Source organism: Lonchura striata, chromosome 12, assembly GCF_046129695.1.
Source record: "Lonchura striata isolate bLonStr1 chromosome 12, bLonStr1.mat, whole genome shotgun sequence".
Taxonomy (NCBI): domain Eukaryota; kingdom Metazoa; phylum Chordata; class Aves; order Passeriformes; family Estrildidae; genus Lonchura; species Lonchura striata.
Window position 1 is genome coordinate 17,935,152 of NC_134614.1, and position 25,830 is coordinate 17,960,981.

Below are 25,830 nucleotides of genomic sequence, written 5' to 3' on the forward strand. Positions count from 1 at the left end.
GTCAAGGATCACATGCACTTGGGCATGCCTATGGTCAACTTGCCTCTGTCTCCACTTAAGTGTGGGAAAACGCTGCCCTGAAAGGCTGTTTACAGCCTGTGATTGAGGCACAACAGCAAACAGCACCCCTGGATGAACCTGGGAGGACAGCCAGGCATGGAGGAGGGTGTGAAAACAATAAATTGTTATGTTTCTGTAAAAAAACCCCACCAAAGTTTGCGGTGCATAAAATAATAGAGAAACAGTATTTTGAAAAATCAGCTATAGCCACCACTCTAAAATTCTAGCAAACCTTCCCCTTGTTATTATCTTTATTATCTCCTAAACCCACCACAGTTGCACCTGGCACTTTACACGGAGAACAATAACGAAAGAATTTTCCTAAGAGCATTAGGATCAAAGCACTTAGCACAGATTTAAGGGCTTTATGTTTACTGCATGATTAGTGTTGTTAACATGCCAAGAACTGGAGATTGGCATGCTGCTGGTATTTTCAAATAAATATACTGCCTAGTTAAAATAAATGCAAGGAAAAAGGTTTAAATAAATATGGCAGAAATATTTCCATATCAGCTGTTTTCATGAAGGTCAGAACACGATGCTAAACATCTGCAATGCTCTGCTCTGCTTGTGTTTTTGTTTCCACAAAAAAATTTGTTTTCTATTTCAGAGTTTAGGAGATAATAATTCTGTTTTACAAGTGCAAATTGCTTTAAAATAAGCCTTTCTGTATTTTCTGATCTCATCGTTTGAGACATGAGGGTACATCTTGTTCATTAAGACTCCCTAAAACAGAAAGGCTGCTACTTGATGCATAGGGCTGGCAGCAGGGAAACAAAAAACCCAGAATATTTTCAAAATCTCTTTAAAAATTTGTACAAAATTTCTGATGAATTTCTGGGAGCGGGGTCAGTCCAGCACTGAGAGGACTCAAGAGCCCGGGGCACAAATGAAGAAATCTTAGCAAGAAAAAGGCACCACAGAGCAGTGAAGAAGAAGTGGAATGACTGCTCCTTGTAATCTTTGTGCATTGAAGGGGCAGTTCCACAAAGGGCAGAAGGGCACATCCCAGTCAAAAACCTGGGAACACTCTACCCCAGAAGTGAAAAGCTGAAGAAAATGCTGTCAGACCTCTTCTCAGACCCACCGTGCATCAGCCGACAACGATTTGGGAGGTATTTAAGACAATGAATGCAAGCTGTGGTGATCACCCAATGAATTCCCAAAGATAGAACGATAGCTCAGCAAGGGAAGGGCTGGGAAGGATTAGACTAAAAATGACTTTATCAGATTCTGCCAGCAGCAACTTTTTGGAGGAAATTAAAATCAATCCTTGTAGATTTAGACTGCCCCACATTAAGGATTTTATAGAAAGTCAGCAGCTGTAAGTAAGCTCTGGTTCATCCTTTGCAGCAATTTGAGACAAAATGTGTTGGATGGAATAAAGCAGCAAAGCAACAGAGACCTCCAATGCTTTATACCCATTTTCCAAAAGGGCTGTGTTCCTGGATGCCAGCAAACTTCTCCAGCTACCTTTCAACAGCCTATTAGTCTGTATCACCTTTTCCTACCACTAACACTGCTGCTGTCAGATACTGAAACCATATCCCTGTAACTTCTGTACCTCTGAAGTCTCTTGAGCACAAAGGACATCAACAGACACATCACTAAGGAAAGCCTGGATCCTTCCTCACCAGCTGAACCTTTACCAGGAATCTTAAAATGTTGGAACCTTTGTGAGCTGTTCAGCAACAGGGGCTCTGTGGCATCCAAACCAAATCAGCTTCACAACAGCAAGGTATTTCAGCAGGTAATTCCCTTAGCTTCAGTGAGACAGGCTGAAAGCAAGGCTGCAGCACTTTAGGACATATTTAGGAAATATTTATTGCTGCTCTGAAGCCCTGTTTCTCTCACCGATGTGTTTTAGCATGGTCTTGTACCCATCTGCATTGGCATGGTGAGAAATCCCTAAAATTGGGTGGGGATACATGCAGGGCAGGAGTCACCCAGCTTGGCCTTCCTTTCCTCACAAACTAAGGAGCCAAGGTGCTGAGTGTGTATGGTCATGGTGATTTTAGCTGGTGCGTGGCCAAAAAGTACAATGTGATTCTTAATTTAAAAGGGAAGAGGGGTCTCTACATTTAAGGGAGGGCAAATGAACCAGAGACCTGAACAAAACACATCAAAGCACTGCAATGCAGTTTTGAAAGAGGCTTTAGAAACGTTTAATACAAGTTGACTCCTCAGAGAAATGGGGCTATTGAAAAAAAGGCATGAACATTAGGGATTTTGGAATATATCATCTGAATGTGTTTGTGAGCATTGTCCAGAGCCCCTGTGGAAGTGTTCTGAAGAGCCCTCTTAGAGTTGGAGGACAGCTCCCAGTCTGAACAGGAGTAGGCTTTGCCCCAGCAAACCCAAGGAGCCCTCATTGCCCCAGGCATGGGCAAGAGGCAACTTCCATGCTGGTCTGCTCTGTCTCTGCAGTGGCCACAGGGTCTCCATCCTCCAGAGCCTCTGGTCTTGCCTTGGAGCAGAGGCACAGAGCTTCCCAAATCATTATTGCAAAAGGGAGAAATCTTCTAAAAAAAAAAAAATCACTAAATCTTCACCTTCTCACCACTAAACTCAGCTGCAGGGACTGGTGAGTGGCCTCAGATGATGTCTTATAGCACATTAAAAAAAAAAAAAAAAAAAAAGAAAAAAAAAAAGAAAAAAAAAGAGGAAAATTTCTCAAAGAAAAGGGTCCAATTTGATGTGTTACTGCAGGGGAACAAAGAGCTGGTGTGTCTGGAGCCCACTGCTCCAGCACAAATTGCCCAGAGGAAAGGATGCTCCTGGGTTCTTTAACTCCTGCAAGATTTAAGGCCCCAATGGCAAAGTCTATACAATAATTTCCCCAAGTTGGGAAACCTCACAAGATATATGACAAGAAAGAGGTAACTGCAGCAGGAGAAGCCATGCATCTCCTCTTCTGCAGCATCCAGCCAGTAAGCAGCACCTTCTCCCCCTCTTTTCCCTGCCCTGTTGTTACACCACAAAAGGCTTCACCAGGCACAGAAATTAGCAGGGCTGTGAGCACACAGAACTCTCCTAAAAGCTGTGTCCCTACCCTGCTCCACACTATTTACCTTGAACAACAAAGAAAAGCCCCATAGAGCCACTGCAGGTTTCTCCAGGGAGGGAGGCAGGAGATGGCAATTCCTCAAATTAGGAGGAGATGTGTGAACTACCTAAGGGCACCAATACAGTGGGATGTGGAAGGGACTGATGATGCCTATTTTCCATGCTGTGGCACTTCTAGGAGAGTACCAATTGAAGCAGCAAGGTGCCTCAGCTAACTGACATTTCATATTTCTAGGGAACAGTGGTACTACAATGCCATTTAGATATTCTGCTCCAGAATAGGATTTCTCTGTGTTGGATGGAGTAAAACACAAAGTAAAGAGCTCTTCAAGAAATGTAAGCCCTGTTTCACAGGTGTGCATCACACTGGGGGCTTGTAGGAGCACTGGGCTGCTGCTTGCTCCCCCATTTTAAAAAGAAGAATCTTGGCTTAATGCACTAGGGACAAATATTCTCAACCTGTATATGGTCTTGGGAACAGACAGATTTTCATCCATGCTGCTGGCTCACTTATGTCCCCTGTGTGCTAGTAAAATTAAAATATTAATAGAGCTTTAAGTGCCTTTGGAAGAGGACTGACTGCACCATCTTTTTCTTGATAACTGCACGAATCAGTCACTGGGAAAGTCAGAAGCACAGTAAATCTCTTTGTGCTTAATGTCCCTCATTGTTATACATCCTTGTTTCTAAATCCCTAGGATCTGAGCAACAGCAATAATTGCATTGTGGAGTATAGAGTGTGACTCTGGAAAATGGGCAAAACCACAGGCAGACTCCCAAAACCCAGCTCAGGGATCTGCCTGAAGATGCTGCATTTCACAGCTCATCCCTGAAATTGTGTTACTGCTTCAATGTGTCCCTTGCAATCTAATGCATTCCTGTACTCAGAGCCAGTGCTCTGGGAGACAAATATTACCAGCAATTGCCTTTTTATTTATTGCTTTATTTCTCCTCTGTGGACATGGGCAAGAGATCTGCAGCCAGGCATGGGCCACCCATAACACAGGGCCTGAAGCCAGCCATTGCTGAACAGCAGCCTCACCACTTCTTGTTTGAGTTTAGGCCTAGAAAATGACTATTCCATTGAGAAAATGTGTAAGGGAGGAGGTGTAAAAAGGCAACCACAGAGGCATGCCAGATGCAGCCAAACAGCCACTGCACTATGGGAGGAAAGAGATTGCTCTGAGTGGGAAAGAGCACTGAGGAACCTGGGGGGAAGATGCAGTGTCTGGGGGCAAAGGGACGAGAAGATTTTAAAGATACCTGAAAATAACCTTTGTGAATCTAACCACTGGTCCAAGCTCCTGTCTGTCCTGGTAGTGGCAACAGAAGAGGTTGTTTAAGGACAGCAGATGAGATCCTCTGCAGCTCCCTTCCCTGGTCACTCCCCTGCATTTAATCACTGGATTAGGGAGGTCAGAAGGGACATTGTTGACCAGTCCTTTTACTTCTCCATCACACTAAAAGGTCATGAGGGGTGTAAAGACTAATGGGGGCCTGCAAGGGGGAGAGTGGATTGCAACAGCTGAGCTTTAAGTCGCAGGAAATCAGTCCTGTGAGGAGTTGATTCAGGTGCTGGCTCAGTGTTAAGCACACAGTGCCCCAGGGTGGTCCCTCACCTGCAGGGTGTAGCTGATGGGCATCCATGGTTGTTTTCCTGCTAATGGAGCATCAACACCAGCAAAGAGGAGACAGAGAACTGATTACAAAAGTACACTTATACAGTTCTCCTCATTTAAGTAGAATCAGAAGGAGCAATGAAAGATGGTGATAATAGGCAAAAAATAAAAATGGAAAGAAAAACAAAACCCAGAGATTTTAGGGTGAAAAGAGATGAAAAAAATGATGTGACTCCACTGGGCAGCTGGGTATCACTGCCTTTGCCCACCTGTGATTACCTTGGAGCCACCAGCTGAGAACACTGAGGTGAGGAGAGAGATGCAGGAGCATCCATCACCATGGCCTCAGAGGAGCAACAGGCTGAGGCTCTTCAAAGAAAACCCCAAGAGCAGTCCAGCAATGCTGCTGTCACAGCAAATTCATTTTCTGCAGAGGAGATGAAGGGAACATATATACTTATATACACTTGCAACCAAATCTGTCCCTGGCTATCACTTCTGCCTTAGCAAGATCTGACATCCTGCCTGCTATGAACATTATCAGAACAACGACACAGAGAATATTCCTGTTGAGCAGCCTATTTTCAGCCAGCTGCATGGGGAAGGCATTTTCCAAACAACATGTTGAGGCTTTGACATAATTAAATACAAATAATCCAAAGTTTCCACTGACACCAACTTTAGGATTAAAATGCCAGAGTGCCAGCTGCCTGACACAGATGTTGGCCAGGCAGTTCTTCCACTTCCCAGTTCAGAGCTCCTTTGCTGCTCTATCCCTGTGTGCAGCCAAAGAGCTCTGCAAAACCATCAATGCCAGCAGCTTCCTGCCAAGGGAAACCAGTGCTCTCCTAACCCAAACCTGAATGCGCATGCACAATAAGAGAGTTTGGAACTTAGCTGGTTATGTTCTAATTACCTGACAGTAAGCTTCTGATTCTTCATTAGAGCAAAAGGCCCTCAAAGACTGTGATACCAGCACCTCTGCCTACAGGATACAGAGCTGGGAAGCACTGAGAGCTACACAACCACTGCACCAGCAGCTTGAACTTCAGATATCCAGGACTGACAAGCACTTGACAAGGCAGACTACTTTTAAAATTATAATACTTTTTTGGAAAAAAACCCAAACAAACCCCAAATAAATCTAAACCTCACCCACCCATTTTCCAGAATTCAAAGTCAAATGATCACTGCCCTGTGCAGTGAAGCCCAAATGACTCACCCAGCTGAAGCAGGGTGCTGTGAGATGTAATTGTTTTTACCTTATCTGTTACTATTTCCTAACTCGGGAAGAATGAGAAGCCCACAACAAGTTAATTCAGCATTATTCATAAATTGTATCAGGATACAGTTGGATATTAATGCAAATTCAAAATATCACAGATTATTGCATGGAGCAAATCTTCTCCAAGATGGGTGCTTTAAGGGAGGTTATGCATATATTTTGTATATATAGTATATATATGGGTATATTTATTAAAACCAAACCTTGGGTTTTAAGTGGAGCAATGGGTAATTCTCGTTGTGAACATCTCCCTCATCCTGGAGAACATGGCAAGATTTCCTCTCGGGATTTGAGAGTGTGTATGGAGATCTGCATTGATACCATTAAGCATTCAGAGGAGAAAAAACACTGTATTCTGGCGACAGTGCACGTTTTCTAAAGCATGGTTTTAATAAGAAGGTCAGGTCTATCACATAGTGTACAATTCTGCAATGGGTAAATACATGTTCTTAAATAAGCAAGGGAATAAAAGTGTCACCTCCTCTTAGTCCTCTTTGAACATACATTATAATGACAAGACATCTCACCAGTCTCTTCTTGTAAAATTATCATTTACACATACAATCTGTTTATCCATTTAATTATCTCTTCCAACCCTGGATTTAACCAGCCAGATAAAGATCTCTTATTTACTGTATAAAATCCCAGAGGAATTTTGCCCAAGGACTGCAGACTGGGTGTTCAGACTCTCTCTGCTTGAATTTGTACGTATTTTATAGTACTAATTTCACTGAAACTTGAGTAATGCTAAGCCAGTCACATGATTGCAAAAAATTAGTTATCCAAACTTTATAATTCATACACATTTAACTGTGTTTGTTTAATCATTGAGAATGACAATTTCTTTTGGAGAAAAAAGCAAGTAAAAGAAAAGCCAGATAAAAGATGGAACATTGCAGAACCGTTTCAGAAAATTTAGCAAAAGTTACCAAAACTAAGTATATGATCTGAATTTAGCAAAAGACTCAAGAAATCATTATACAAATTCATTTATGATTACATTCTACTTGTCTTTAATTTTCACTGTTCAACATTAACATTAAACATTGTAAATGTATGCAATATTTATATAAAATTAAATAACAATATTGGAAAAATAAATACACTTTTACATAAATACATAAATCCATACTGCTGAAAAGTTTCAGCTAATACTATACTCTTGTTTCAAAAGTGACCAAAAAAATATGGTAGTGACACTCCATCCCAACAGATGAAGTATGTACAGCTACAGAATGATGTTTGCAACCGATGACAGAGCTAAAGCAAATCCAGGTGAGACCACACTAAAGGAGAAAAATTTGGCCGTTACTACCTACAGTAGTAGCACGAGGTAGACATACACGTGGAGTGTTCTGCTGGAGGACATGAAGCCCTGGGGACCCCATAGATACTTCTCAGTCTTCAAACAGCTCTGGGTCTCCTATGTCAGAGCCCAAGGACACCTTGGTAAATGAGACTGAAAAATCAAATCAGTTCATGGCAATGACGGGGGCTCAGCCCCTTCCCCAGGGCTGCGACCCTGCACCAGCTGGGAGGAGACACTGCAGGCAGGAGAGGGTGTCCCTGCTCTCCACCTGTCTGCCAGTTGTCCCACCTGCTCCCAGGAGAGCAAGGACAACCCACTGAGACTCATAAAACAGAGTGGAGCCAAGGGAACTTTTCCTGGGTGAAAAGAAAACCATCGCACTAGAAGACTGCACCCTGCGTTTCCAACACTGAGAAGCAAGTGCAGCCTGGAGCCTGCTCCTCAACAGCCACGAAGAAGCTGAGTGACACCAGAATGAAACACAACTCTGTCCAAACCTTTGGCTCTTGCAAATGGTCCAGCACAGGTAAAAGAAAGTTGGCAGCAACCCCCAGCTGGCAAATCCTGCAGGGCAGCCAGCACACACATCGCTACCTCTGCTTACCGCACCTTGCTCCTCTTTAGCACCAGCCAGGTTGATGGGCAAGGGGTACATTAGCACCTCAAATTAAATATTTCATAGCACTGTCTCTTGTACTGGTGCAGCACCGGATACACACCAGTTCAGCAGTTTTATGGCTACTGCAGAACTCACTGAGGTATGATAAAAATATTGAAGAGTGTTACTGAAGGTATCCATGTTACTGAAAGCACCCACAGAAGGAGAGCAGGTTTTGGCAAGATGACTTTACAAACTATGACAATTAAGGAATACCAATACATTAAAAAGCAGGCCTCTTTCTTCTTTTTCTATAAAGTGCTTTTGAATCAGATTTCAAAAAATTGTCTTCAAATTCTTTTATAACAAAATACACAATAAAGGTTTACATCTGTTTGAAGGCCACTCCAAAATGGACAGGTCTGTGATTTTCCAGGGCTCCAGAAGCACCTCAGGTGACACTTGCTTTGGTGTAGGTTCACAGAAAAGGTTGCTGCTCTGGTCAGGGAGAATTACAAAGGTGTGGCACCCAAAATAGCACCACAACCTTGTGGTTCAGGGCTGCTCTGCCCTCACGAGAGCATCTCTGTAGCAGACTCCTCCAGCAGCAAAGGAGCAAAGTAAGACACCTCTGCTCCAAATACTATTTTGCTATTGGGAAACTGCCAGGGTTTTAAGCCTTCCAACACCTGGCTGATCATTTTCTGGCTTAGTGATAGAGCAGCAGCTGGAGATCAAGCTAGACAATCGCTCTCCAGAAGCAGAGAGATGCATGAGAATAGCTTACAGGTGCCTTTGCACTGTACATTACAGTCTTATTATATACACAGGAACAGAAATAGAGCACAGTTGTGAATGCACACATGTTTCTATGTAGGTCTGTGTGTGGGCATGTGCCCACATGCACACACATCTATACACACTTATACATGCCTGGAAATTGATGCCATTTAACACATCTCCCCACTTCTCTTGCCTTTGGCAGAGCACACACCACTGCTAAACCAGTAGGTGCTCAGTGCAGTATTACCACTAAAGAGCAGAACAATTTAACTTCAATGGAAATGTACTGCTTAAATTACAGGTTTAAATCTGTATGCAAAAACTCAGTCAGAACCAAGATTCATAATGCACAGCACTTGCACAGTGTAATAAGATGGACAAAGGTGGCTACTTAGCAGAAAGTGCCTTTTAAATTAAAGGACCAAAGCTCCCCTAATGTAAGCCCTTCCTGAACAGGTGTTATTCTGAATATATTGTAAATAATCCTCTGTAAGTGCACTTTTAAGACATGAAGCATTAGTACCTTGGTTTGAAGCAAATTAAATGTTGTTAGGGGATATCTACAAAATAGTTCATAAAGAGAAAGAGTTTATGGTCGTACCGAGCTCCAAGGACCAGCACTCCAGGCAGCATCTCTAGGACAGTCCTGCACATTGCACTGCTCTCTGTCTGGTGGCTTGTCAAGGATTTCACAGCTCAGATCTGTAAACCTTTCTCCATTAGGGCGCTGGCACACCACCAGCCGTGTCCTTGTCCCTGCTCCGCATGGCTTCGTGCACTGCAAATCAGCAGAGGACAGAGCAATCACTGCTGGGACAGCAAAAATACTGCTCACTTGCTGCCTGAAGCACTAGCACCCCAAAAAACCAATGGTAGTTTCTGTTCCCAACTAACCCACTCCAGCTAAATCCCTCTCATGAACCTCAGATGGATCTTCAGCTGTCTCAGCTTCTCTCCCCCTAAAGTTGTTCATGCTGCCTCACCATGATACTGCCCGACTCAATGTGATAATGGAGGTTTACATTTCCAATTGCTCATCTCAGACTAATTTTCAAAAGGGAGCAACACTTTTATTTAAAAAAAAGGCCTTCAGTTAAACTAGGCTTCTCTTTAAAAAAAAAAAATCTTAATTTTTGTTAAACTTAATTTTGCTTGGGAAGAAAGTTTTCCCATGACAAATGGAAATGAAAACACCACCCAGCAATTGCTTGGGTTCACTCATTTATCAGAGGCTGCTCTTCAGGTTCCAATCCTTCTAATAAATGCCACCACAATACCCCTCTCTTCTCCCATTTTTCAGCCACCTGCTAATGAAAGTCTTGCCCTGGGCAGGGAGCCCAGATGGATGGTGCACTCACCTCTCCCCAGTTGCCATAGGCCCACTGAGGGCAGGGGCCAGATTCGCACGATCTCTGCTCCACGGGTTTGCTTTTCTCATCGCAGTTATTTGCAGTGTATCCGTTTTCATCCTGGCACACCACGACCCGCCGCTGGAACCCCCCCGCACACGTGCTAGAGCACTGCAAGACACAATTGCCCACGGTTTCATTGAGTCCAGGAATAAGTTTGCATTCCCAGCTCCTTCCCAGTGCCTTGCACCGTGGGAATGCACTGCTAGAAGTTTAATACAGCTAACAGGCATTATTAAACTTCAAACCCCAGCTATTACTAATAGCAATGCAATGACTTAGGTACTGACTAAGCAAAGAAAGTAAACGCCAGCCTAGTTTTAAGCAGGTGAGTAATCTCTGCTCAGTGTTTGACATCCCATTTGTGCTTAATTCCCTTTAGAGACTTCCATGATAAAGTGTGGCATACTGTTTGCAGTGAGAGGCTCTGCTTTGCTTTGGCAACAACTCTGTAGAGCTGTAAAAGTCCCAGGAGACAGCCAAGAAGCAGAGGCCAGTCTTTGCCTCATGGAAAATGATGCTGGCAGCTTTCTGCCTAGACTGGCTTGGAGATACAAGGTATGAGAGGCTGACAAGTGATGCCTGAGCCCTTCTGCAACACTTGCTTGTGTGAGCAGAGACCAGACAGTGGGGAGAAAGGTCCCTCTCTCTCTTCCTTTGTGCTGACTTTAAAATATGGATTTTGGGAAAGAAACAAAGCCCAAGAAAACCCAAGAATATGAGGATCAGAGCACTTACAGCACCCCAGGGGCCTATTCTCCACTGATTGCCTCCCGGTATATGTGCACGGTTTCGGTTCGGGCTGCCCCCAGGGTGTGGTTTGAGGCGATGATCCGGATAGAGGAAAGGGGGGATGGGCCTGCCGTAGTCATGGCTGTTCGGATGACAAGGAGACATGGAGCAGTCTTGCTCGGTGGCAGGGAGGTCGTCTGGGTCACACTCGCTCCTATCCACCAGCTGGTCACTGTAATTGATGCAGATCACTTGTCGCGTTGCCTTACCTTGACCACAAGTCACCGAGCACTGCGTTACAGTGGGAAAAGGAGACACGTCACATTTCCAGTTTTGAAAAACAGCTCTTGCTAATAATGAACAGCAGAAAACCCAAATAACCTCACTTATAAAAGGGCAAGCGCGACAGATTAATGAAGCACATTTCCAGCAATGAGGTCTCTTGCAAGAGACAGCGTGATGCTTACAGAGCTCCACTCCAAGGCCTTCCACTGCCCGCATGGTGTCACGGTGCACGTTTCTGTGGCTGAGGGCTTTGGAAGGTGTAAACAAGCTGACTCATTGGCCACGGAGCCCTGGTCATCCCGGCAGCTGACATATCTCATCCGGGTTCCCTTCCCGCATGTTGCGGAGCACTAGGGAAGAGCAAAGAACATTCCACTAGGAAGTTGCCTGATGTACATTGCAAGGACTTTGTAATGAAAAGTTGGGCATATGCACTTAAAAATATCACATTGCCTACTGTAAAGTAATCCTGAAAGTATTACGATGTGTGCTTACCGGTGTCCAGGATCCAAATCTCCACTGCGTCCTGTGAATGCCTGATATGGCTCTCTTGGCTTCAGGACTATTTGGATGGGAAGGACACACAGCTATTTCACAGTCCTGTACAGAAAATACATGGGGAAAGCAGGAAATAAAGAATTTGCAGATGTTTTGATTAAACCACCTCCTCTTCAATGTAATTATGAAGAACATGCAACATCTTGAAACTCTAGTGACCTGCACGTGTTGTGCAGGCAGGCTTCCTCCCTGCATCCCCTAGTGAATCAGCAAAACTCAGCATCAGTATCCTGGGGCCTTCATATGCAGTACTCTGTGAGGACTTTTGACTTATTAGGAACTCTACAATAGGGATCCCCATAACCATGTACCATCTCCATGCATTAAAACCAGATGTTTTTGAGGCAAAAGATGAAAGTTCATTAAACGTTCTGGCATGAACACACATCTGCAAAACAGCAACTTTATCTCCCTTCAAAGCTCCCTTTCTTCAGTGTGAGACCTGCAGCCCACACAATAAAGGTTATGCTGCTGATTGCAGCCCTTTGATTCCCTGCAGCCCACCAGACCACCTATATCCATGTGCTGATCTCCACCACACACCAAGCAATGTGAGGTTTTGGGGACAGACATGTCATTCTGCTCAGTCTTTGTACAGTGCCTCACAGGAGGGCTCTGGTTCTGCCTGGACCTCCCAGGAGGTCTGGTGTCAGAAACTATGAACATCCATGACTTTACTCCACTGAGTACTCCCTGCCAAAAAGGAAATAAATAGTGATTGTCCCCATGAGGGGGAGGGCAGCTTCTGACAAATGGAAAACCCAATTTCTGTTTTATTGTGATTTCACTTATGCTGGAGGCATATATGCCAAATGATGGCTGATGACAGGTGGGTTTGTTACCCCTTGACTGTAGTGCAACTGGTCTCCACACATGGGAAAAACAGCTCCTTCCCAAATGTTGTGGCCTTAGTTAAACTCTGTGAGTTCGTGCAAGACTGGCACAAGCACTACAATTCTTCTAAATGACAGATAGATGGTAATGTTCTGTTTTATTCAGCCCCTCCAGACACCTTGGATATATCTTCTGCTTGAAATGGGAATTTACATGTTTGCTTCCAAGTACACAACATGGAAAGCCTCTTCAGCAAATTTGCAAAGGGTGTACAACATTTCTCAATTTATCTGGCCAGAGAGTACATGTCTGGAACTACAGCTGTCACAAACATTATATTGTCACATGCAGCAGACAAGAAATTATGGCCTCTCACCATCATTTGTGGTTAGGGGCAACAGCAACAGAGTCCTGCACGCACAAGAGCCCAGACTGCAGCCAGGCATCCTCAACTCCATGCAAGACAAAGGAGGTGTCTGCTGTGTCAAAACCTGAACTTCTGAGGCCAGTAAATACTGTCTCAACCTTGTAGTCTCTTGTTGTTATCCCAGATTTATCCACTGCAGCTTCTTTATCTCATGAGCTCTTAAGAGTCCAGCTTTAGTGATGCATCTGAACACACCCTCACATCCCATTGCATGAGTAGAGCTCCATGGATATAAGCCATAAGCAAAGATAATTAATCTTCACCCACAAAGTCCTGATACCCTCTTAGGTTGTCTGCTGCCTTTCTGGCAGTCTGGTGCTTCAGCAGAGTGTAAGGTGAACCACATGGAGAAGATCTGGATGGGAACTCCCTGAACACAGTTTATCTATCCCATTTCTACCAAAGCAGGGTGCTGTGCTGCATCTTTCCAACAATCATGAGCAGCCCAAGGTACCACTCTGCCGGGCTGGCATTCAGGGCAAAGCTTTGCTGTAGCACGATGTTCCCTGAATCTGTAGCCTGGATACCTCTATACACACACTGGGAAGAGATGGAGACAAGAGAGTAGGATTTACCTGGGTATCTGTAGGCCTGGTTGCAGCATTACACTCATTATCATCCACCACTGACATGTAGGTGCCCACAACACACTTCACTGCTCTCATCTGGTAGCCTTGGCCACAAGTCACAGTGCACTGGGAGAAGATGGGAGAAAAGAGCACTGGGTCTGAGCAGGTGCTTTGGTTAGAGAGTGTTAATTAGTCCAGCCTCTGTTTAGGCATGTAGCAAGAACAGCAAAAATGAAAGACAGTTTCCCTTCTGGTTTCTCTGCATTTCATGCATTTCAGCTTTAAATTAGGTCAAGGTTTTAACTCGCTGCAGCCACCAGTGCCTTGCACGCTTCACTTGCTTCTTCGGGAATGAAGGTGGAGCACTGAAATTATTTACTTTGCTGCACACATTAGAATCAGAGTCTGGCAGAACCTGTATGATATCCTTCTTTAAAACTGGTTGTTCAGCCCCATGGTAGCATGAGCAGCTAATGAAAAATTTTACTGATGGGAAATATGTCTGACTGGGACAACTGGTCTGGGTTTGTTGCTGTTTTTTAAGTCAAGAGCTAACAGCTTTGTGAAAAAGCAGATGCCGGAACACTCTGGGAGGAATGAGTAACTTATATTTTAACAGAAAAAACCCTCACTAAACCACAAACTGGAAAACATTAAAAGCAACAAAAGTTATTCAATGTGAGCAGCTTTTCTGTGAAAATTAGGGCACGTATTTATGTGCCTAAATATGGATTTAGGAGGGTAACCTTGGAAACCTCTTTTTTTGAAAATCATGGCCAATTCAGTATGACAGAGATTAAATTTAGCACAAAGGGCAGGTAGTGTTATTGCTGCCTATCCGCTGAACCCAAGCAAACAGAGGGCTGCTTTGGTGTGCGAATCAATTAACACAGTTATGCTGCTGAATCTGGATGAAAGGGCAGTGCCCAGCCCCAGCCACCCTTATCCAGGTCCCCCCAGCTAGTGGGGCTGTGTGGTACCTGTCCCCAGGGCCCCACTTGCCACGAGGCACACTCCTGCTGCTGGCACATCTGCACTGACTCCGGCTTCGTCTTGGGGTCACAAAACCTGTCATTCAATCGATCTTCTCCAAACTGGCACCACGTCTGGCGGTGCTTGTGCCCTTTTCCACAGGTGACCAAGCACTGTGAGGAGAAAAGTGCAAGCTCAGATGGTGCTGGGGATGCACTGTCAGCTCAGCACCTGCCCTGGCACTGGAAAATAAACCTGGAGACCTACTGCAACCACTGCTTAAAAAAATCCTGGTGCTGAAGTGCAACTCTTTAGCTAACATCAGCATGTCCTGGAAGACAGGGGAGTGTCTTGTCAACAAGAAGATTGCTGTCAGGAGCTAGTCTAGAGCAGGGGCTGGATCATGGAGAGCACAGCTGGGCTAGAATCCTTCAGCATGGGCAAAGTGAGACCACAAAGGCTCTTGACTTCTAGCAGCTGTGAGATGCAGGGTAAAGGCACAGCACTGCCCTGTGGGGTTTTAGTTGTGCACAACAGTGTGTTTCTAAAAACCTTGCTCTTTATGAGTGTGCATTTTAAGGATCCTGGCTTCTGCAGGCTGTGAGCACTTCTTCCACTACCCTGGCACGGCTTGGACTGCCACCAGCTCAAATCAGAAGACACATTTAGTAGAAAACAATCCTGTTCCCATTTAATTGCTTTCATTATGCCTTAAAAAAACATGAGTTACAGAAACAAGAGAAATTTGGCCACAATGATGATGAGCACCCTTTGAAGACTGTACTCCAGGACCCCCAGTCCTGCTGCAGCGAGAAACCTATCATGATTGTTTTGTTGCATTGCAAAAAACACCAGCAGCAGTGGAAGAGGTAATAAACAGCAGAGAGAGGCTGAGCAAAACATCAGCAGGGTGCAATCCTGCCCTCCAGTGACAGCCAGAGCTGCCAGGGCTCTTGAGGACAATCTCAAGGGAAAATGAGGGCAGAAGGTATTTTTCTTCCCAAATACATAGCAGAACTACGGAAAAACTGGGGAGAAATTACTGCAGGATTGCAGAGACATTAACCCCCTGTGGCTTTGCAGGGAGGAAAGTGGCCACTTGACCACTGGTAACAAGGCCAATAACTTTGCTGCCTGTCTGAAGCCTCCCTGTGCACAGGCTTGCCACCTTCTGCAGGATGCACAAACAAATCATGACAGACGAGCAGGTATGGAGACACCTTTTGCAGACACCAGCCCCTCAGGGTGGAGGACCAGCAGGGTGAGCCCACCTTGGTGACCAGCACCTACCTCAGACCAGTCACCAGTTCTCCACTGTGGGCAAGAGAAGTCACTGCATCGCTGCACTGTCAGCTTCTCCTGCTGGCTGCACTTGCTGTCATCCAGCACGTCGTTGTAGGTGCTCACACACATGGCTCGCCGCCGCCGCGTGCCCCCGCCACAGCTCTTGGAGCACTGCAAGGGACACACACCCAGTCAATATTTCCTGCCACTCTACTGCTATTGCCTCCTCCCTCTTTGCAGTCACTGTGGAGTGACTGCAGGAAACCTCCGGAACAACAACCTATACTTTAAGTAACAGGCTTTTACTTTATGTATTCCTTTAAAAAGCTAATCTCGCTGTGTTCAATAAAATGTCGTGGCAATGTGTTTCACAAATTCATTTCAGACCTGTGAAATTCATTTATAACCCCATTATTACTTTTACAAGTGTTGCCTTTCACTTCTCCTAAATGGCTGCTGTTCGTTTTCATTTTAAGAGAGATTAACTCTCTGACCAGCCAGCCCCACTTCACTGCACCCTTTCTGGAAAACCCCAGACTTCTCAATCTTTTGGTGCCTGCATTCAGGAATTTTTTTGTTCATGCAAAAGCTAAGATGTGTAAAGGAAACAAATTTCCTAAGTCGTCTGATGATGGCAACATGTCCTCCCCAGCTCCTGGCAGTGGTGACAGCTTTGATGGCAGAAGACAGCTAGCAGAGCTTCATGTAATGAAGACAGATACTTAAAGTATAGAATAATTGCAGTGGAAGGTAAGGAATACCAGGCTGATTCAGATTAGAGTGTCCTCCAGAGGAAGCAATGAAAGCAGAACCACTGTGGCCATATTTTACATATATTCTGTTAGCAACCTAAACAGCCCAATGTACTCCTGTGCAAGGAGCAGCATTGGCCGTGCCACAGAGCATCCCTTACCTCAGTCCAGGCCGAGTACCGCCATCCTCCCACGTTACAGTCCCCAGTGCACTTCTCCCTCGTGCTGGGCTTGGCCTGGCTGTTGCAGAAGCGGTCGTCCACCTTCTCTATCTTGCCCTCCAGCCGGCTGTACTTGGAGCAGTAGATCTCCAGGGTGCGGTAGCCCAGCCCGCACTGCGCCGTGCACTCGCTCTTCCTCGCGATGTGCCACCTGCACCAAGGACAGCAAACATCAGCCCCGGGCTCTGCAGGGAACGTGCTCAAGGGTGTTTGACAGAAATAAGGAATATATGCTCTTGAACAAGAAGTTTTGGCTCTGTGTCACACTTCGCAGGGCTTTGGGACTTACAATTACCCTGGCATTGCTGCTTGAAGGGAAGGAACTGTCAGAAGGTCTTTCTTAAGCAAAAGAAAGACAGCAAAACCACACTGTAATCCTGTGGGACCAGCCAAGGTGGCAAGGGGAGTTCATGGCCAAGCAAGGAACAGTGCTCTGAAAGCTTCTGAAAGATTCTGAAAGCTTTCCACCCCATGTTCCCCTGCACCTGCCACGTCAGCACTAAAAACTGGAAAATACAGCATCAAAAAATGATCTGCACAGGCTGGAGAGGTGTTCCACAATAAAGGACACCCACAATGCAGTTTCAGCTCTACAAAGGATAAGCAAATTACTTGCTACAAGATACTCAAGCCCTAGCCGTGTCAGCAGGGATTAGAGGTGTTCTCTCTTGACAGATTTCCACCCTGCTGCCTCCTCTGTGAGATGGACAACAAAGATGGTGCTGGAGACCTCCAAAGACCCACCTGGAGATACAACTCTGCTTCACATCATCCCAGCTCTGGAAAGAGATGCTGGAATGAGGCCTGATCCAGGGAGGTGCTGGAGACCCTGAAGCCAACAGGAGCCCATTGCCCCTCACACCTGGCAAGGGTGGCTTCTGGGGGAGGAGGCAGTGACATCCTCTAGGGGGTCCTGGAGACCCTCGGGCTGATGCCTGTGCCTGTACAGGGAACACAGAGCCCTGCTCCCAAGCCAAGAGAGTAAACTCTATCACAGCCCAGAGAAGAATGAGATCAAGGGGATTTGGAATCAATAGCTCCTGACTGGTGGGAGCCTCACAGCCCTGCATGCTTTTCAGACTCCTGCTTTGCCCTTCTCAAGTTTCCAACCTGTTGCAATGGCAACAGCTGTTACCGCGACAACCCGGCCCTGCACAGCCCCGGTTTTACAGGGCTGGAGAAACCCCTCGGGAAACTCGGCCATCGGAATTGCTTCACCAGCAGACGCTTAATGCCAGCCCCAGGAAGGAAAACAGATTGTTATTTAAAAGAAAATGGGTTGTGATGATTTAGACTGTACTCCATCAATTCTGGCTTGCCAAGAATTGTCTGGGGACAGTCCTGAACCCATTCTACACTTAAGCCTATTCTTTGCTTTAAATAAACAGTGATAAATCCAAGTCTTAGCTATATTTTTTTCTTTAAGTATGTGTTTTCCCCTCTTTGCAGGCTCTATGTATAATGGCACTGATTTCTAATCCAGGCAGATGCAAATTTCAGGCCCTATTACACAGGGAGATTTTTTTAACATTAAGAGAATTTTTGTTATAGTTAGCTCTAATTGAATCTAGCAAGAGAAATGTAAAAACATTGAAAAGTGCCTTTCAAAACACCACTGGTGGATGACAATCCCTCTTGGCTGACAAAGAGGCAACTACCAATTCTTTTCTTTTTCAAAATCTAATACAGGCTGGTGAGAAAGGAAATTATGGTGAGAAGCAAAAGGAAAGAGGAGTCAATAATAAGTACACAATGTTATTTATACACATGGCTGGGCACAGTGCACCTTAATTCACATTCTGTGTTACAAGGCTCAGTGGTGGGGTCAGGCTGGGGAATTCGATCGCATCGCTGGTCTGACACCGTGAGCTGATCTGACTCTCTCTTACATACAGGCTTCCTTTTTCGTTCTCCTGCACAGACAAAATCAGCACTTGGTTTGAGTCATGTAGCAAAGTGATCAATTCAGTAATTTCTCTTATACCTTTCATAGTAGTATTTAAGAGATGTTTAGGTGTGCTTTTCTACCTCTGTCTGAAACAGGGAGGGGGTTTAAGACTAAGTGGAGCAGGAGTTTTTCACAGATGGGATGGACACAGGCAGAGAGCTGCAGTACCCCACAGGAATGGGCTCTGATTGAGTATTTAGCAGAGTGGGCTCTGGCAATGATTGGATGTCAGACCCAAAACCGGACACTGGTGCATTTTGCAGCCTTAGGAAATGCCTCATGACGTTTTCTGTGCTTCAGCTTCCTCACCTGCAAACCAGGTTGTGAGGCTCACTTGGCTGGGAGGCACTGTAAGGTACCCTGCTCTGAAACCCAGAAGCACCTTGTAGGATGTTACCCTCCACTGCAGACCAGGGAAACAATTGTATCCACAGGGTGAGAATCTCAAAGAAATCAAACAGAGAGATATCTGTTTGATGTACTGCCCAGACCCCAAATGAATCCAGGACAAAACTACCCTTCCCAAGCACCCACCTTGGCAGAGCTTACTGCAGGGTTGCCATGGGCCATGCTCGTTCCAGTAAAACTGCTGAGGTTTGTCCTCAATAGGGATATTGAATGTATAACGAACATCAGGATTGTACAAATTGCCCACTGACAAAACCTGAGAGGAAGAAAAATGAAGCAGAGTAAACCAACAGATATCACTGCCTACTGTTTTCAGTTCAACAATGCTGGGCAGACTTGTCCATACACACAACATATACTTCACCTGAAGTGTTATTTCTTGCTCAATCCGATCTGTAGAATTAATCCTTTCAACACCATTATCGGAGCCACTGTATTCAATCACAGCATTCCCAACTTTGATTTCCCTTTTAAACATACTGACGACAAAGTCTCCATTTAATATAAAGTCTCCTTGACTGTTAGATAAGGCTGCATAGGTGCAAAAAACAAGAACTAAAGAGGCAGAATTAACTCATACATACATAACAACGTGAGTCATGTGCTCTCAGTGCTCCTTTCTCTGGGGAGGTGGGGGGAAAAGCCCACTGGCACTCTCAAACAGAAAGGATGTAAAGTGAGCAGCAGAGCTCTTGCCTTCTCCTTTTTCCACTGGAAAGCCTCCTAAAAATGAAGGCTGAACTCCTGAAGTTGTTGCTAAACAGTTAATCCATAACCCAGTGCAAAGATATCCAAAAGACATTCTGGGCTGGCTGCTGCCAGGAGCACACATAGGCTCCCTATATATACCACAGAAATAATCCTGCCCAAACCTTTTCATGAGCTGTATGGATAGGGTGGCTTCCCTGGTGTTTCCAGGTGTGTTCTTAGGGTAAATGTACACACTCTAATTATCGAAATATAATTTTCTAGTATATAATTACAGAGAGTTTGGTCAGTATCTCCCCCTTTGTCTCCCTCTCCCTCATCCCCCCATGCTTTTTATTATTCCAAATTTTAAGGTATGTGAGAGCACTGGAGGCTTAAAGCCTAAATACTTTATAAAAGGAACAGTTTCCTGAAAACAGCAGTCTGCTGCACAACTTCACACTAATGCGATTATGTAGCTAATTTCCTAAGTTAGTTTCCCCACCATTTCACCCATCACAGCTATGTTACTAAAAAGCCCCTGTACTGAAAAATCTAAACACCAAAACACCAAAGGGAAGGTTTTTCCATCGAATGAGGAGAGATAACAAAGCAAAACACTGCTTAGTAGCAAAAAGACTAGATGGAGAAAACCTCACAAAGCAGAGGCTAAACTCAACCAAGTTTCACACTTTGGAGGTTTTAATGTTATTAGGCAGTAGTAAAACTCATTAAAGGATTACTTCTCTTTTACTGTATCTCCTATAACAGTAGGTACATCTTGGACTTGATGACAACATCAAATTCCTCCTAAATTGTTAAGCAACTACAATGTTCACAGTAAGTGAGGGCCCAAGATTTCACACTCAGTGAGCTGCAAAGTAAGTGGACACATGCACACTTCTCATTTGCTTCCAGTCAGGCCTAATGTGAAGAGATGCTTTCCCAGCAATATTAAAGCAACATTAAAGAAGATTTGCCTTCATTGTTTCCCAAGAAGATTAAAGGCCCTCCAAGAAGAGCTGAGAAGTTTGGGGCTCCTTCTGGGGTGAACCAGTTTGAATAGGCACAACATAAGGAGGATTGTTTTTTCCAGGAAAGAGGAAAAATAAAATTTGGCTCCCTCCTCCAAGACAGAAAACTCTGAGACCTCAGTAACACTTTCTTGGTGCTGATGTGCAATCCTGCTGCACCACCTCAACTTTTTGCCACAATGAAGGGTCCAGCCACATGGATGGCATTTCAGAGCAACAGCCAAGGCTGTCAGCACTGCCTCCCTTTGGTGCATGGTATTCTCTGGCACTTGCTTCTCAAATGAGTCCCTATACCTTTTATGGGCTGGGGGCCACCAGCCAACTCCCCTTTTTAAGGTACCTAGTTACAGGAATTTGGTGAGATAGAACAAGATGAAGTGCCCTGTTCAAAGATATCAGTACAGGACCCTGTGCTACTGGAACACAGCTGGTGGTGCAAGGCACAGGGTGTGCAAAAGAGGAGAACCAGAGACTCTGAAAGAACCCACACAGGACTTTATGGCAAAATCAGCCTTCAACTGAGAAGTGTAACATCAGTCATGATGTTCATTTGTATTAACTCTGCTATTGAAGTCAAACAGAACTATCTATGGGGTGAGTTAGGGATCATGATGGAAAAGACATCCATGGCCATGCTAACATGTATGTGCAGTGGTCCAACACAGCACCACAAGCATTGTCATCTGCCTCTAAAGACACATTAGAGAGAACAGTGATTATGAAATTCCAACAGACAAAGGCCAAGTTACTGTTAGGTTTAAATCAAACCAATATCTTTGGTGCAGGGTATTTCTTTACAGTTACATGTCCCTATCAGGCAGGGACAAGAAAGCCTCATTTTAAGTGAAATCAGAATTATTATTCTCAGAAGAATAGAAAATAATTTTTCTTTGTATGTGTTTACACAAACATCTTTCAGGACATGGTACCAGCCAAAGCATGGTGACAGCAGAGATAAAGTTGTAGTGAGGAGACTCCAGCAGAACTCTGAATCCTGTTTGGTTCCCAGCTTTGTCCCTCAGCTCCCACCCAGGCTCAACAGTCCTTCACAGCCCTAGACACACCCTAAGAGGAATATTTCTTATACTTGGTGAACCTCCCAAACTTTGCAACTAGGATGGCATGAACTAAAAAAAAAGAAAAAAAGGAAGAAGATAAGGCTGAATGTTTGGCAGACATAGAAAAATTCTCACCAAGAAAACATCTCCCTCAAATGAAATCTTCAACCTCCCTAGCAGAGAGCTGCCAGTAGATACATCACCACAACCAGACAACCAAGGAGATTTCTGGAGTGAAATAAGGAGTACAACTCACCCAGGTAGTTGTCATCCTCTGGTTTCCCTGAGTAACTGTGCTGACGCACATCAATATTAGTGGCACCAGCTGGGATGCGAACCACAATGTTATAACCTAGGAAAGATTTAACAGAAAGTCAAGGCTATCACACAGGCATTTGATTTGTTTTCTACAGGGGAAGGGAAATGAGCTAACTTACCTCACATTACACGAGCTGAGAGCATAAATAGTTATAAAATGGAATATACTATAGCTAGAAGGATTTTGTGTTTTACATCGGTGTTTTTGTAGATTAAGTGTCATAATGGCTTTTATAGACCCACATTTTTTCAGTATAAAGTTTTTAGCAACAGATTCTTACCATAATGCACCGTGTTAAATGTGCCTGCAACAGTTTTGCATGAAGAATTATCCCCACCACAAACACCACATTTATCTCTTCTTGCTTTTGAATTCAGCACATGATCACATCCAGCTTGCTTTAAGAGAAAAATTGAAAAAAACAGATTGAGCAAATACAGACTAGAACACCATTGACAAATCTCCTAATTAAGGCACACAAAAGCAGTGTATGCAAAAGGCTGCTGTGAGATAAACTGGTTTACTTCCCCCCGTTTTTCCACTGATTTATAGTGTGACCATCCCACAAGGTTTTACAACAAAAGGCTTTTTTACGAAGCAAGAATCAGAACAACTGTTTGCACCAGGTAATGCTTTCAACTAGAAAAAAATTCTTGCATCAATTGTTCCCATAGAAAAAAGTGTGTAGAACAATTGTGAATGGAAATGTAGGGCTCTGGGGCCTGATCAGGAAGAATTGGGGCAAAGCATAGAAGGAAGCAACACTGGGATTTAGGCTGAGATTCCACAGCCCTCAGTAACTTAGGGCAGATGTGCAAACATATTCTACTTGAGTGTGTCCCAAGAAGAACTGGTGAATGGTCTAGACTAAGATGAGGAGTGGCTGAGGGGGCTGAGGAGCTCAGCCTGGAGAAAAAGAGGCTCAGGAGAGACTTTCTCACCCTCTACAACCACCTGAAAGGAAGTTGTAGCCAGGCTGGGGGTCAGGCTCTTTTCACAGGTAACAAGCAACAGGACAAGAGAAAACAGCCTCATGTTCAACAGGGGAAGTTTAGATTTGATATTAGGAAATAATTCTTCACAAAAAATGTTGTCAAACACTGAAAAAGACTGCTCAGGGCAGTGGTGGGAGTCACCCTCCCTGGTGGTATTAGAAGACATGTAGGTATGGCACTTGGGAACATGGTTTAGTGGTGGACTTGGCAGTGCTGGGTTAATGGCTGGACTTGAGCTCAAAGATCTTTTCCAATGTAAATGATCCTAGGATTCCATGTGCAAATCTGGAGGCTGGCACAAGTTTCAGACCATTTGGGGCTGACAGAGTCTGCAGATGCTGCTGGCATCCTCTGAGTGAAGAGGACATACCAACAACCGCCTGGAGCATGGTGCAGAAGCGCCAGCCTGGCCGCCCTACAGAAGTGCCATGTCCCTTTGGTGAGAGGAGGGACAGTGCTTACCCGGCAGAGGCCCTGCACGCAGATGTCGTTGGTGTCGGGGCCGCAGGGCGTCCCGTCGATGACGCGGTCCCGCAGCTGGTAATAGGCCGTGTTCCCCGCCACCCGGCAGAACAGCTTGCACCGATCCTTCATCAGGACTGCAGGGGGAGGGAGGGAGACCAGGAGCACGTTATCTGAACACCCTCACCCCCAGGCAGCAATCCAGGAGGCAGGATCTGCATCCCCCCAGCCACTTACTGCCGCTGTATTTGGGAACCCAGCGCACATTCGTGGGCAGCCCGTTGATGTTGAAGTGCTTCCCATCAAAGTCGGCACACTGCTCATCCCGGAAATCCTTCTTCAGCTTCGAGCACGGCTCTGTGTTGCAGGATTTAAACTTCATGCGACGACCCACGCAGTACTTCCCACCGTTTTTGGGTCTGCAGAAACAACACCGGGCTGGAAATGAGGGGAATTGCAATTCTGCAACCGCTTTAGTACAGTCAGGGTTTGCAACAGCACTTGTGAGCTCTGTCTTTCTGCATATCTTTAATTAATATCTCAGGCTAACAAGCAGGAAATGTTATGCTGGTGTCTAACAAAAAAATCCCACATATGCAATAAAAAGGGATGACAAAGAGAATATTTGCTTTCTGATGGATGCCATGGTAGTGAGAGAAATCAGAAAGGAAGAGCAACACCTTCTTCCCGACCTGAGGATCTATTTTCACATTGAGGGATCCCACTCAGGCCCATGTCTCCTTACAACCCCACCAGTCATATGGATTTTGTGGCTGACAATTTGCCTTTGATCTACTGGGTTGCAAAAAACAAAACATTACAGGAGAAAAGACTTCCTTCCCTGCAGAAGCTGAAAGGTCAGACAACACTTAGTCCTTCAGAACTTCTAGCCCCAAATGTTAAAAATGGTAATGCTGAGCACTTTGAAACACCTCACCTCCATATATTCCAGAAAGCACTAAAGACAGCCAATAAAAAACTTACCCCCATTTTATAGCAGGATGACACTGGTATAAACTGGGAAGACAGATCCCATCCAAGCCACATAAAACCCATTGGATAAGCTTAGGAGAAGCTATAATTTTAAATTTCCTGACTCACAGATTCAGGGCATAAAACTCTTTTTCTCATATGTAGATGAAGCCTTTGCCAGAGAAGATCACTCTGGGGACTGAAAGAGCCTCTCCCATCTCATATGCTGCCAGCAGTGGTGCAAGAATGAGCTGCACATCAAAATAATGACCAAACCTGCATCTTCTACCTACCCTCTGAAACATGAGTGCCTACACTAGCAAGAAGTACAATCAGAAGAGCGACTTGCCAGGCTCCAACAACCGTGTACCCACAACTCCTGCCTTCCAGGGCTGCTCTTCAGGATCAGCTCTGCCTTGCTTGGGGACCAGGTGCCCATCAGTGCCCCAGGGATGCTGGCAGAATGCTCCTTCCCTTGGAGCTCCATTGGGAAGAAACACACACAAGGTTTGCGCACTTGGAGAACCCTTTAAGATGCAGATGAATGAGTAATAAATGGGAACCACCCCTGCCCTCAGAACAGAGGTGCTCACCATGAGATCTCCACATGAGATCTCTCACCATGAGATCTCTAGCACCTCCAACAAAAGTGACAGCACCTCCCTGCACCTGCATAGTGGTCTCTACACACAGTGAGCCAACAAGTTCCTGCAGCTGAACTGAATTTTTTAGCACCTCCACCACTCAGGAAGCCCAGCAGTGCCATTTCTCCCACAAATAACAATTCCTCACTCTTACACTTGAAGATTTGTTGTGACTCAAATAATGTTCCTGTGAAACAAATGAGAGACAGAAGCACAGAACAGCTTGCTCTTGCCAAAGGATTGCCTGCAAAACCAGGAAAGGCAGGCAGACTTCCCACTACCCCATCAGCACCACACTAGGGATGCTCACAGGTTTGGCAAAAGGAGTTGGGTCCTTGAGCAACTGCAGGTGAGATGCTGAGCACCATCAGTTACACATGCAGGATTTTTCCTGCCAGCATACTCCAGTCACTGAGATCCTCACTGCTCTGGTGCAGACCCCTTTAGTCCTACCCTAAATGCCACAGGGTATGATTTGTCCTCAGGCACAGCCCTGGGCAATAGCTAACAACACCATCTCTATCTGCTCTGAGGGCAGTT

General features: G+C 45.1%; 1 protein-coding gene across 2 annotated transcripts in view; it reads right to left on the reverse strand.

Annotated features, from left to right (window-relative positions):
• Positions 1-25,830, reverse strand: part of ADAMTS9 (ADAM metallopeptidase with thrombospondin type 1 motif 9) — a 79,187-nt gene that overhangs the window by 25,154 nt on the left and 28,203 nt on the right. For both annotated transcript variants that reach the window (XM_021551207.2, XM_021551199.2), the window contains exons 13-28: positions 23,912-24,093; positions 23,675-23,811; positions 22,498-22,615; positions 22,155-22,250; positions 19,484-19,650; positions 19,246-19,375; positions 18,550-18,676; positions 16,704-16,914; positions 15,797-15,961; positions 14,515-14,679; positions 13,541-13,660; positions 11,642-11,746; positions 11,329-11,496; positions 10,868-11,152; positions 10,079-10,240; positions 9,322-9,498 (exon numbers count right to left, since the gene is read on the reverse strand). In XM_021551207.2, coding sequence (XP_021406882.2) covers positions 9,322-9,498; positions 10,079-10,240; positions 10,868-11,152; positions 11,329-11,496; positions 11,642-11,746; positions 13,541-13,660; positions 14,515-14,679; positions 15,797-15,961; positions 16,704-16,914; positions 18,550-18,676; positions 19,246-19,375; positions 19,484-19,650; positions 22,155-22,250; positions 22,498-22,615; positions 23,675-23,811; positions 23,912-24,093 — 2,515 coding nt within the window. The remainder of the gene's footprint in view (positions 1-9,321; positions 9,499-10,078; positions 10,241-10,867; positions 11,153-11,328; positions 11,497-11,641; positions 11,747-13,540; positions 13,661-14,514; positions 14,680-15,796; positions 15,962-16,703; positions 16,915-18,549; positions 18,677-19,245; positions 19,376-19,483; positions 19,651-22,154; positions 22,251-22,497; positions 22,616-23,674; positions 23,812-23,911; positions 24,094-25,830) is intronic.